Raw genomic sequence first — 13,368 nt, 5'->3', positions numbered from 1 at the left:
AGTTGCCTGTTTCTAAGCCAAAAACGTTTTTTCAGGCCAAACTACTTCGTTAGGACAGTCAGTTCCAACCAGAAATGAAGATAAGTGGTACAATTTTAACATGTGGGAAAACACCTAATTTGCATATCTTAGGTCAAAATTTGGTCAAAATTAAGTTTTTTCAGGTCAAAAAAAGTCAAAATTTTGATTTTTTAGGTCAAAATTTATATTTTTTTAGGTCAAAAAAAAAACGCCCTAGTTATTACAAACGGGGATCACAATATCCATATTTGTGGAATGCAGAATGTGTGTTACGCTACGAGAAGCATTGTTCGTTACTGTTGGCCTAATGTTTGGTATTAACCATGTATTATTCTCTGATGGCCGAGTGTATGTTTTTGATATTCATAATGTTTCGAATACCTTGATCACGTTACACCAGGCCGATATTCTTTATTTTTGGTTCCGTATTTTGCCTACCGACTAGTGGCACGGCCCACTTCGAGGCCTTTATAGGACACCGCTCACGCGGATCCCGTGGCGAGGAGAAGCCCAGATAAACCTCCAACTAGGGCTGGGCACAATGATTCAAGTACTCGAATCTGAATCGAGTATTAATTTTGATGATTCGAGTGGAGTAGTAAAAGACGACTTTTTCGAGAACTGAAATTATACGCTCCGCGCATCTGAAAGTTAATTTACCAACCAGAAATATAGTTTTGATATTATTTTCCAATGAGGAAGCCTTGAAACCTTGGTTGGCCGTGTCGCAGCACGCGAGACATAGTACAAAACTACGAAAGTTACTGAAAATAACACATTTCCGTAGTCATGAACATCCCAGAACATTGTCAAGAAGTGCAATGAAATCGGTATAATCGAAAAAATATCAAATTTTCTTAAATGTGACGGATAACAGGCATCATATTCTTTGTAGTGGCATAAATGGTACGTATTTGAACTTTGAGATAGTGCGTTCTATTGTGACGTCATAATGAGTGATACTCGAATACTCGACTCGACTCGAAGCGTAACTCGGAATTCGGAATCGAATCACTAAGGTACTCGATTTTGCCCAGCCTTACCTCGAACGCTTAGATAGGAATTCTAGAGTCAACCTCCGTCGGACACGAACCCGCAACCCATTGGTGTTGCTGCTGTGGATTATACCACCACGCTATCTCGCCACCAATATGTATTAATTATTATTTCACATTCTTTGACTCATGATTTTATTCTTACGCCAGATACTCGGTTCTATAATATTAGCCGTAATCGACCCTACAAATATTTTGCTGTAATTGCATTCGTGCGTTTTAAAATAATCCTAATGGCGATCGATTACAATGGTAGCAGTGGTTTCCTTATTTCTTATGCTTACTGACATTTATCCAGGTTGCGCGATCGACGAAATTAGTTAGCCTGGCTCCATATTCAAGAGAGTGTTATCGTGATTTTCACACACTTAACTTTCACAACTTTGAATTTACCTCAGCATACATCCAAAAACTATCTGTATTGATTTTTAGACGAATCATACTGCGAAAAGATTTCTGTGCAATTACGGTAATCTGAGTAACAATGGCTGAAAATAATCAATATGAACTTTACGAGGTAACGAATGTGCGTAAAGGCGATCCTGATGCCTCTACAGCGAAAAACGCGAATTGCGTTAACAGATTATGCAACAAGGCAACGCCGATTATACACATTATTTTTGGAACCATGATTATCACGATGCTGATTGTAATCTTGGCGTGGACTCACGCGATCGAGAGAAGTACGTACTAAGTACGTATATGGTCTTATGTATCAGTGTGATTTGTATTATCATATAGTTATTGTTTATCTTGGAGTTCCTCTGTAGCAATGGTATAGTATAGCTATCATTTGAGAAAATGGGTTTATGGAAAGGTTGGAATCCATTGGGACAAATTAGGATAATACTCCGCGAATTCCTTTTCATGCGACTGTGGAGTGTTCACTACAGTTTCCTGTACTTTATCTGCGCACGAGGACTGATATTTTCCTGAAATGGTTTTAAATATTGCGAAATTACCCTTGACTACCGTAATAAGCTCCGCTTATTCGTTTAGGCTACTACGTTAAATTCGATTTATGTACGTAGATCACATATTGTGACGCAAGAATTTACGCCTATACGCGTTGGTCAAATTGCTTAAAGACAATTGGGATAAGTTATTTGCGGAATAGGATATTATATCTAAAGTGGCCATGCTGCTGATCGTACTGAATTTGCAGCAGTTACGGAGGAATATTGCATCATATGCCTAACCCTAATTTAAAAATCTTAACCAAGGTTATCAATCATATAGCAAATTTATAGTTTTCACGGACCTCTTGAAATGCCTCGCGGAAGGTCATGTGCTATTAGGCATCGTGATACTTCCTTCTAACGTTTAAGAAAAACTCGTACTACGCTGACCACATAATACAACGATTTTGTATAAGCCGTATTTCGATTACTGTAACATTCCAGTGGAGAGTCGTCATGCCTCATCTGGAAGACAAATACTCATGTCAAATTAGCTACTGGTAAATTCGCACCACGGTGAGCCGTTGTGGTGTTCTGTGCCATCACTGATTTCTTGAGATATACCTTACGTATAAAGGTTTCTAATTGTAGAAACAGAACAACCCCGCAGGCTTATACTATATATGCCTATGAATCAAAATCGCGAGTAGAAATATTAATGGAAGTTATTGGGATTTTGTTCCTAGTCTAGTCCGGATTCTTTCCAACCTCGTCGATAATGTTTGTAGTTTCACATATTACTGCAAAAATTTTATTCATACTCAGCCCACTTCATCAATTTAATGGGTAAAGCCCATGTTAGGGATGGCTTCAAACGAAATTGGGCAGACAATCAATTATGCTGCATCGTCCGGTTTTCAATATTCATTTTTCGCAGGTTGTTGTTTCTTGACCTCTCATCAGGATTGTCGGTATAGTCACAATATTTTGAAATCGCCCTGACTTTCCAGAGAAATGTTCATTTAAGAGACGCACACGATTCCTTCTTTTTTATTATTTTGTGAGGGGGCATCATTTTCCCCTGCGGTTAGCATTTGTACGGTGTGGCTCAGATTGCAAGGACAATGTTATATTAAAAATAAAAATAAAAATAAAAGTCACCCTAAATCGCGCTAGACGTGAAGAAAATCTTTTGGTTGAATTAAAATCTCTCGAAGATTTAGGAATTAATTCGTAAATTCAAATTGAATATTGACGGCCGCCAACACACGCTAATTTAATTATGTGTCAACGGCCGCATAATTACGGTATTACGGCTGCATGCGGCCGCACGTCCGCAGGTTTTAAACTCCTGTCGTAATCGAAATTAAAATGGAAAAGACAGCAACGCATGGGAATGCTAAATACTAATCAGGGATCGAGGTTACAGGAACACCATATACCTAAGTGGTGTTAAACTCGACCCCCGAGACCCCTGGCTACGCTCCTGCAATCCTGTACATTGCGCTATTTATAAGCTTATCGCATGAAGTATCAATTCTAAATATCAGATCTTTCATAGTGGTTCCTTCAATAATCATTATCATATCGATAATCATCATTATCATCATCACGATATTGTAAATTCGGTCGAACTGTTCTGAAGCATAAGCCTACCCATTTCTTGCAATATCTAATCATCGGACAACTGTAACTCGGATATGGTACACTCCAGTGCCCCCAAGCCGAGTGTTACACCCTCAGTATGATGTAGGGGAGAGTGGGTAGGTATGGGCCACTGTTGAGGTGTGGGCCACTGCCATATCTGGTGACTGTGACATCACATATGTTTGTCAAGCTGTGTGATTGTTAGAAAAAGGCTCCAGACTCACCCATGTTACTCACAGCCACAAGGCCAGCGGGGTTTTTGAATCAGCTAGAGATATATAATTTTTGCGGTCCAAAGTAAATTTATTTGAAAATAGGGAATTTGGGTTTGAGTCCACATATGTGCATGTTTGGATTAGACTTATTTATGGTGTAAAAGCTATATAAATATGCCATCTATAGAGTATAGTTTTAATGCGTTGTCAATCTCTTGGATCTTGAAATTATGGTAAGAATCCCCAAGATGGAGTGTTTGAGGTATGGGCCTTTTAGCAGATTGGGGTATGGGCCGGCCCATACCTCAATAGTCTGGGGTATGGGACAGCATAACATATACCTGAAATCAATATTTGATTGATCCTATTAAATATATTTATCTCCAGAACACAGAAGGTGTTGGTCATATCCCTCCCAAATACAATCACTTGAAAGTAAATCATGAAACCCATAAAAAGGCAAGTTTTCAGAATCAGATCTGAGCTTGGCAATATGAAACGTTGCAGCATAGGAGGTATCAAAAAGAGAAGCATGTCGGCAGTACAAAATTGGTAGAGCTACATTAAACAGGTATATGGAAAAACAGGGGATGAGTCTCACACGAAAAAGATTTCAAAATCGTTTTTCAATACTGTCTTTAATGAAGAGGAGAAAAGTTTGTTAGCACAGTATGTCATCATATGCTCAAATGTGCATCATGGTTTGTCACTCCTACTTAAATAAGAGATAGAGCTGTGAGATTTGGATTTGATGGGGTAGTTGAGGCGAAAGAAGCATGATGTGATAGTGATTTGTATGTTACATATTTTTAGTTATCTTGTTTCGTTATACGTTATGGCTTACGATCAATACGGGAATTGAAATATATGAAATGTCCACTTCCAGCTAAGCTTTATATCAGTATATACAAATTGTTGGTAACTGTGACAAGAGTTGAGGTTTGTAGGATATGAATGGCATTTATTGATTCAATACAGACAGCGGCCCATACCTCACCACCCCCCGGCCCATACCTCATGGCCTATTTTTTGTTTACAAAAATGATGTATTGTTACAAAATTTGATGTCACTTCCAAATACATGGGTATATTAGCTTAATTCTACCAGTAATAGTTAGATATATAACTAATGATCGTCTATACCGAAATTTAGGAATATTAGACCAAGTTTGGCCAAGTTATGGCTTTGTAAGATTTGGTGGCCCATACCTACCCACTCTCCCCTACGATACACGCTGATAGCCCTGATGGGGCGAATCATGTCAATTATTAACAGCGAAAACGTCGTTTTCAGGCCTGACGAGAATTGAAGAACGAAAAACATCCTTTCTGGCAACCGGACCGTACCGGACCGTAACTATTCTATGTGGGATACTCAGATAGTAACATTTCACCTTTTATATGTTTTTAATTCCAATATATGCATTTGATCTATTCAGGGGATCTCAACTTCCCATGTATAACGGGTCCCATTTTAATATGAAAAAGGGCTGAAGGCCGCAGAAATTATTACCATGCGATCGTGGGCTACTATTAAATTCACTGTTATTACCAGTCGTACACGGACGTTTAATACATGTTTAATGTTTCTGCATTCTTAAGCATTATTGGATAGAGTTCACAAGTGTGCAGTTGCTGTTAGTTATGTGAATATGCTATTTCCCTGTGGCGCAAGGAAATCACGGCAATTTTTCTCCTTTCCCACTATGGCTGGAGCGGTGGACCCTGGACCCCCATTAATAATTACAAACGTCAGCTGTGCCAGGTTAATGTTTTTGAGTGTTATTTCGATATAAGCTCGTCATGTCATTGCTAAACAACTGTCCCCTCCAGAAGTTTGCTCTACCATCATTCACTCTGTGAAAATGTCCACTCCGAGAAAATGCACCCATATTATGAGCTATACAATGTCTGCGGAGTATTCCGATGCTAGGCTAAAGTAGCCTACGCGGAAGCTTGTTTCAGAAACTGCGATAAAAGATTGACTGAAATTAATGTTACTCATTCGGACACAATTGAATCAGACAACTGTAGCTATAGCGGAAACAGGGAATTCACACAGTCCGCTAAAGTTTTCTCAAATCTCATTTCCCAAGCTGACTTCTTGGCTTTGTCAATATTCCAGGCAATTTTGAACTAGGTCTATGCAACTTTTTTGGCAATTGCACCGATGCATTGAAATATGGATTGCTGGATTTTACACTTAAGTAGCAACGTTTTGTCTTAAGAAGAGATGTTGTATCTGTACTTTGAACTCCGGATGAAACTGTCAGTGATGTCGTTTTAAACTTCCTAGTTTCGTTGCGACAACTGTTCGCCAGCAAATACGACAGAGTAGTCGACAAACACCATGAATGCCACAAAACAACAAAACACATTGGGTTTCCTTGTTGCGATCTGTTCAAGTTAGTGGTGTTGAGTGTAACACTCTTTATAAGTATACTTTACCCAGCGGGATTCTCTTAAGCCAGAGTCCATCAGACGAATACCGATCATCATAAGTGCGAATTTCCCGAAATGTTATCCCATGTTGCAAAATTTGTTATATCTTGTGGTACTTACTTGTAAATCGGTTCTTGCCCATATTTTGATATATCGCTCATTCTGGTCCGTGACGCACCTGGCCTTACAGGCGAAAAGCGTCACTCATCTTTTCATCAATAATAATAATAATAATATTAAGTGCGAATTTCAACTTGAGCGTATCAAGCATCCAAAATGAGTTATCAGTGAATAAAACAGACATCGTGCGTTGAGAGAGCTAGAAGTAGCTATATATATATTAAAATATAACGATACCATATCAGTAATTTCTTACATTATCGAAGATCTGACGGGCCTATAAATAAGCGTCTACGGGCCGCGTGTTGAGAACCTCTGTACTATACCTGATTTTATAATAGAAAGAAGTCAAGAGATATAGATACGTTTTTCGTGGTAAGACTGCATTATGCAAATCACCCTTATTTGCGCATCTCCAAATCCCTTCATCCTAGTTTTCAGATACGTGGAAATGACCTTTCAATTTATTAAAATGTCGCTGACACATTATGATATCACTGCTACGTTTATTTTGATGTATTCCAATTGCTTCAGGTACTTATACATTTCCTGTTATACCCTAACTTCAAGTAATGTTGACATACATCTGGGTTGTAATGACTCGAGTCGAGATTTTTTGTTGACTCGACCTGACTCGAGTCATTTTCTTTTAAATTAAAAACGACTCGACTCGAGTCATTGCGCATCACTCGGACCAAGTCATGTGACTCGAGACTAGGTATATCAGGACAGGCACTTCATTGTAATTTCGAAGAATAGGGAAGTTATGAGTCTTATCACTCGGGCGATTACTTTTGCCAAAATTGTAGCGTTAGGTCAAAAATGTCAAAATTGGTTACGAAGTCAAAATTTATCAACCTGCATTTCGTTTGTATCGTAGATGTTTGCACTGTGGGTGAACTTATCATTGACATTTTCCAGCTTATAGCTCAATTTATCGGCCCTCCGTTGTAGACGGCCCATTGTCTGCTCATTGTGAATCATTAACGGTCAAATGCAACAAATAGGTTGGCATGGTGTTATGCTCAACGTATCGCAATATCCTAAGCGAAACGAGTCTGCGTGGGCAATGGGCATGTTTTTTTATATCAACAAGCGCATGATAAAAATTGCGATGTGAAAGAATTGTCAGAATGACCAACACCGTGTGTCACTAGCAAAGTTCGCTCTCAGTTGCGCCCGTGCGCGGCCGCGCACTGCTGACAAAGTCGCCGTGCACAGAAAAATCTGTGCCTCGCACAAAAAAGCTGAAGCGGTGACGTTTTTTTAGTCGGTACGCACCGTTGTCCAAGGGACCGCACAGTGGGTTGGTGAGTGCGCACAGACTCGTGAAAAATTCGAGGTAACGTTGGTCACCAGCCGTGTACTGTACACGCAACTGCAGTGTTGCCAGTCAACAGCTGCTGCGGTTGAACGTTCTTACTCCATTGTTGGCAAGTTACTTAATAAGGACAGACAATTTCTACCCGAGAATGTAGGAAAATATCTTTAGTTGTACTACAACAAAATTTTATTAGTTCTCCCATAATACGTGATGTAACTACTGGAATTTTTCATAGGTTCAAATATAGTTTAAATTTAGTTAAAAACTACTTCGTACTGACAGACATTTCCAACCAGAAATGAAGATAAGTAGTACTCTGGCCTACGATACTAAGTATTGCAATTCTAAAATTTTGTGGGAAAACACCTAAATTACAAACGTGAGGTCAAAATTTGGTCAAAATTAGGTTTTATTAGGGTCCAAAATTTCAACATTTAGATTTTTTAGGTCAAAATCTTTCGTTTTTTACGTCAAAAAATCGCCCTACATATCACACTATTACATTTTGTCTATCAGTATTGTTATTTCGAAAATGCTACAAAAAAACGTTAAAAGTGAGGGGAATGATAGTATATTATGAATGCGAAGCATTCGATATCACCGAGAAGAGTATTGAAAAGTGGGTTTCACAAGACATTGACTCGGAACGGAACAGTCATCAGAATGACTTGGACTCGGAATCGAGTCAAAACACTATGACTCGGACTCATCAGTCTACTTCGTGACTTGGACTTGGACTTGACTAGGTGGTGAATTGAAAATGACTCGACTTGACTCGAGTCAAAACTATAAAAGTGAGATTGACTGGTGACTCGGACATAACTACTTCTACTTGTCACCACTTACGTATTGTAGCATTACTGCAGAATCCCCTGTTGTAAGACTTTATGTCTGTCATAAAAAATAACATTCCTTTTTTCTTAAGATGCAAATGTCGACATAGCCAAAAGCCCTATATCATCTTATCCTGGTGGAACTACTGAAATCCCGGAGAAGATTCATGAGATTTCAACTATCGAACAATCAGGTAATTGCTGCATTCCTGACCTGGGCTTTGGCTACATTGCAATGGCTAATCAATGCGAATGCGTGTATATGTGAGGATCTTCGCACCTAAATAGTCATCGAAACACAGGGTGCAATGTCAGTGAACGCAAAAATAATTTATATGAGAGTGATCATTCTCAGTGTCATTTTCTAATTTTTTTCAATGCTTTATTAATGCTGGTATATGCTGGTATATAAATCTAAGAATAGTTTAAAGCAGAGGTTCCAAAAGTTATTTGAGTCATCGCTCACTTATTTACTGTTAAATGCCCCGCCCTAAACGCTAGAGATCATCTATATCAGTGGTTCCCAACGTGGGCGATATCGCCCCCCTGGGGGCGATTTGACGGTCTAGGGGGGCGAAAATGACGAAGGGGGCGATGGGGGGCGAAATGGACAAAGGGGGCGACAGGGGGAGAAAATAGCGAAGGGGGCGATAGGGGGCGCTGACGCGTTAAAATGGCTATATAGGAGTCAACTCGGAGAAATGCCCTTTTTTTGTGAACCCACGGAAATTTAGTTGCAAAAGTGTAAGATTCGACAGCGAGCCGAAAATTTGACCTTTTTTTTTAATCAACCCGCCGATGATTACAGATTGTATACCGATTTTTTGGTTCACAAAATCTGGGGGGCGATGATGGGCGTTGAGCTTGAAAAGGGGGCGATGAGTCGAAAAAGGTTGGGAACCACTGATCTATATGGAAGTATTTCTGCTTTGATACGTAGTAATCAAGTAAAGTCTCGTTTTTATATACTTTTACTTCAATAGTTTTTTGATTCTAAAATGCTGATATTGTTTTGGGTACACTTCAACGACACGTTGCCACGAATTTCAGGGAATCCATAAACAAGTTCACTCCGCAATCATCGAAATTTGCGATTGATTTTTGTAAGCCAAGCACTGATCATTAAACAACGTGTGCGGCCATAGCAAACCTGTAGGGCTTTTATTACGTATCTGTGGCGCTACCTGCTGCGAAAGTCATTTGGGGCCAACTAGTCGGAAAACATCAACGTGATATCGGCAGTTTAACCCCAGTACGCCCTGGCCGCTACCAACACTCAAAATATGTTCAACTTTACGGTATTTCGAAGGCTTGAACTGAGCTCAAAATTTTTCGTAGATCAACATAAACAATATCTTATTTTGTGTAGAATTTTGAGGTGGGCCACGGAACAGGTTGGAAATTTCTGGATGCACTGTTCAGACCGGCATATCGTCTCATACATAGTTTTCTGCATGTGAAAGGAACATGACTTAACGGTATACAATGTACTTACATTTCATGTATTCTATACTAAGATAACGTTGGTGGCGAGCGGAATAAAATTCTATTGTGATATATGGAAGAATCCAGATTATTGACAGAGTTCATTCAAAAAATTTAACAACCAGATGAATATAGTGACCACCCCCTCACCCAAAGCTGCATCGATCAGCGTATGTTGTGCCCCATACCATTGTTTATTGGGTGGGAGGGTGCTGAAAAAGTGTTGTTTCGGTCCTAGTTACGACACACAATCACATAACTGCACCGACCTAACGGTATTATAGCAGAGCTGTTAACACATCCGGCCCGTGAAGTCTGATGCAGGCCGAATGAGAATACTAGCCTTAGCAATCGCCATAGCTCAAATTAGAGATAATACCCTATAGGTATTTCATGATCAGTGTAAAATAAAACCCACTTATGCATACAGTCGGAAAATGCAGAGCAGCGCTAATGTGACGTCATATTGATAGAAAATATGTTACATACCTATTTAAAAACCCGGTAGCAGACGATAAAGAGTGTCCGGAATTTAGGCCACAAACATACTGTAACCCGAGCCTAGGGAATACGATATATGTTATCTATTAGTAGAATTTGTAGAATTCTCTATATAAAAGTAAAATGTCTTTCAAAGACGCGCAAATGTCCTCTTTTTTGCATGCCGTGGGCCTACTGTTTTTTTTGCTTAGGAAGAGACTTCCAGGCGATTGCACAGCGAAGACTAAAAGAAGGTCAACTGCGCACAACCGCGTCTTTCCTGTCTCTTCAGGATGTGTCAACTATTCCGTGATCCGAATACTCTAGTGAAATTTCGTGCTTTTAGGACTGTTTATGTAACTTTTTTGCCTGTAACCACCAAATGTGACGCCAAGGAAAAAGGGTCCTCTTTCTGGGTTCTGAAATATTTGTCACCATCACCATCATATTTGCACTCTTGGCGACCCATGTTTGGGTCACGACCAACTGTTAGAATCAGTGCAATGTCAAGCATAAATGACATGGGGATTTTTGTAACATCCATCGATCATATACTGACCAAAGTAGGAAACCAAACAATTATTTAAATACATTTGACTGAACCCTGTAATTAAGATCGATCGCCCCTATTTTCCAAAATCACCATCACCGGGCCATATCGCCCACTTTGGGGACCACATGCTTAGATGAAAGTAAACCTGAGCATTATACATTAAATGGGTGTGTGGTTGAAAGAGGTCCGCTACATTATGTCAATAGAGTGCTAATCGCTGTTGCAATTCGATCTGAAGTTTTTCGGCTCAATTACCAACTAAAATTAAGATTAATTTTAATGAAAAACATTCATCAATGTAAGGATTGACCGCAAGATAATGTCACACCGGGCATTACAGTAACTGTCACATTGGACGGCATGACGCAGTGGTAGGCTGCACGTTCCACCGCTATATAACACCATTAACTTGCGAGTAGAGGCTGACCGATATAGACTTCAAAATTACCGCCCAACTGTTGAAGCTTTATCTAATCCAGTGCTTTTCAGCCTGATCTTTTAGTCACCGTTCTTTTAAGTTGCTTTTATTAAAAGACTTAAGGTAACGTGTCAGCGTTATCTACACCAGTGGTTCTCAACCTTGTCGCCTCGCGGACCGGTAAAATTTCAAAAAATGTCTGGCGGACCGGTGAACTGTCAAAATTGAATTGAAGCCAAAATGTAAAGTATGCAACCGTTTTTGGCAATTATATGATGCTAGAAAGTGACATTTGGAGGGTTTTAATCGTATTTAATAATATTCATGATAGCATCCATGCGATTTTTTGGTAGTGAGTCAGCCAAGTTGAGGTAAAATTGCCTTGTCCAGATAAACGTGCTACCGCTCAGAGTCGTTTACAGTCTTTCGCGCCAAAGGCCGTGGGTTTAAACGGCCACGCCAACTCAATACCGGCCGACAATATCAAGAGAAGAAGCGTATCGGAGTCGAACCAAGCACCTTGTCGTGCTACCTTGCTCATTGCCCACTGCCACCAGATGCAGGCTACTCCGGCGACTGCGAATACAGTGCGTGCCGCAAGAAAACATTACAGCAACTATACCGGCCATCCGCAAATCCGAGCCGAAAAAGCACTTCGTCAGCCCACCCCAAAAAACGTTGATCTTGGGGCCCCCACAGGGCGATAAGCCAAACTTCCGGGGGCTGCGCCCCAAGACCCTACACTTGGGTGGATGTTTTCACCTATATACTTGTGATCACATCCATTCTACTCAGCGTAAGCAGATAGTTTACGTAGCTTATCGCGGCAATGGCGACAATTTTCGATCATTCACGACTGAAGCGCTTTTCTCGCGGTCGAATTTTAGGCCCAAATTTCGGAGTCCCATATGTTAACCTAAACTTCATTATGTGTGGATACGTCGTGGTGCGGCAATGGCTGACGCCGAAATGCCTATAAATCATACGTATTTCTCGGAGAAGGGCACCTAATAAGCAAGACATTTAGGGACACTAAATCATGCAAAGCCCGAAAAGAAATTGAAAAATGTTGGAAAAAGTTTCAAATAAAACGCTATGATTTATATTCATTTGCGAAATAATTTTGGGCTCTTTTCAAGCTCGGCCCCTCTCCAATTGGGCGGTTTGGGGTGCCCCAGTTACGGACCTGCACAAAATAAATGAATCGAAAACCAATGATCAAACTGCATGCGCCGCTTAGCGACGAGTTAGCCCGTATCTGTTCTGTATTTGTCGCTCGCATGTCGTCAAATGAAACGTCTTGTACTTTAACTCAAATCCAACACGTTTCTAGCCCTAATGTTACCTCACGAAGTTTTGAATCAGTTTAAAATTAGATGTTTTATTTATTTTATCAAAGGACAGCCTTCAACATTGCATCTTGAAATTAAAGTATAAAATTGTGATACTCCTCGCGGACCGGCAGGAATGTCGTCGCGGACCGGCGGTTGAGAACCACTGATCTACACCATTGGTTCTCAACCGCCGGTCCGCGACGACATTCGATCCGGTCCGCCAGGTATATCACAATTTTATACCTTAATTCCAAGATGCAATGTTGAAGGCTTGTCCATTGATATAATAAAAAAAACATCAAATTTTAAACTGATTTATAACTTCGTGTGGTAACATTAGGCCTGGAAACCTGTTCGATTTGACTTAAAGTTCAAGATGTGTCATTTGACGACATGCGAGGGGCAAGTACAGAACGATACGAGCTAACTCACCGCTAAACAGCGCACTTCTCGCGATCATTCGTTTTCGATTCATTCATTTTCTGCAGGACCGTAACTGTGGCACCCCAAACCGCCCAATTGGAAAGGGGCCGAGATTAAAA

At 40.1% G+C, this 13,368-nt stretch overlaps 1 protein-coding gene across 4 annotated transcripts in view; it reads left to right on the top strand.

Annotated features, from left to right (window-relative positions):
- The window catches only part of LOC145438196 (uncharacterized), an 81,479-nt gene that overhangs the window by 31,550 nt on the left and 36,561 nt on the right, over positions 1-13,368 (top strand). Inside the window, exons 1-3 of one of the 4 annotated variants that reach the window (XM_080315577.1) lie at positions 1,398-1,759; positions 5,132-5,203; positions 8,649-8,750. The exons of 1 other annotated variant lie outside the window; for it this stretch is intronic. In XM_080315577.1, the coding sequence (XP_080171703.1) occupies positions 1,561-1,759; positions 5,132-5,203; positions 8,649-8,750 (373 nt within the window). In that variant the 5' untranslated portion in view covers positions 1,398-1,560. Of the gene's footprint in view, positions 1-1,397; positions 1,760-5,131; positions 5,204-8,648; positions 8,751-13,368 lie in introns of those variants that run through there. 2 more of the 4 variants (XM_080315579.1, XM_080315578.1) reach the window with 2 other exon arrangements.

The sequence above is a fragment of the Botryllus schlosseri genome, chromosome 4 (genome assembly GCF_051294905.1).
Source record: "Botryllus schlosseri isolate E-star chromosome 4, Bs_hap1, whole genome shotgun sequence".
NCBI lineage: Eukaryota > Metazoa > Chordata > Ascidiacea > Stolidobranchia > Styelidae > Botryllus > Botryllus schlosseri.
The sequence above is the reverse complement of the archived record's forward strand: the minus strand, read 5'-3'. Positions and strand labels throughout refer to the sequence as shown.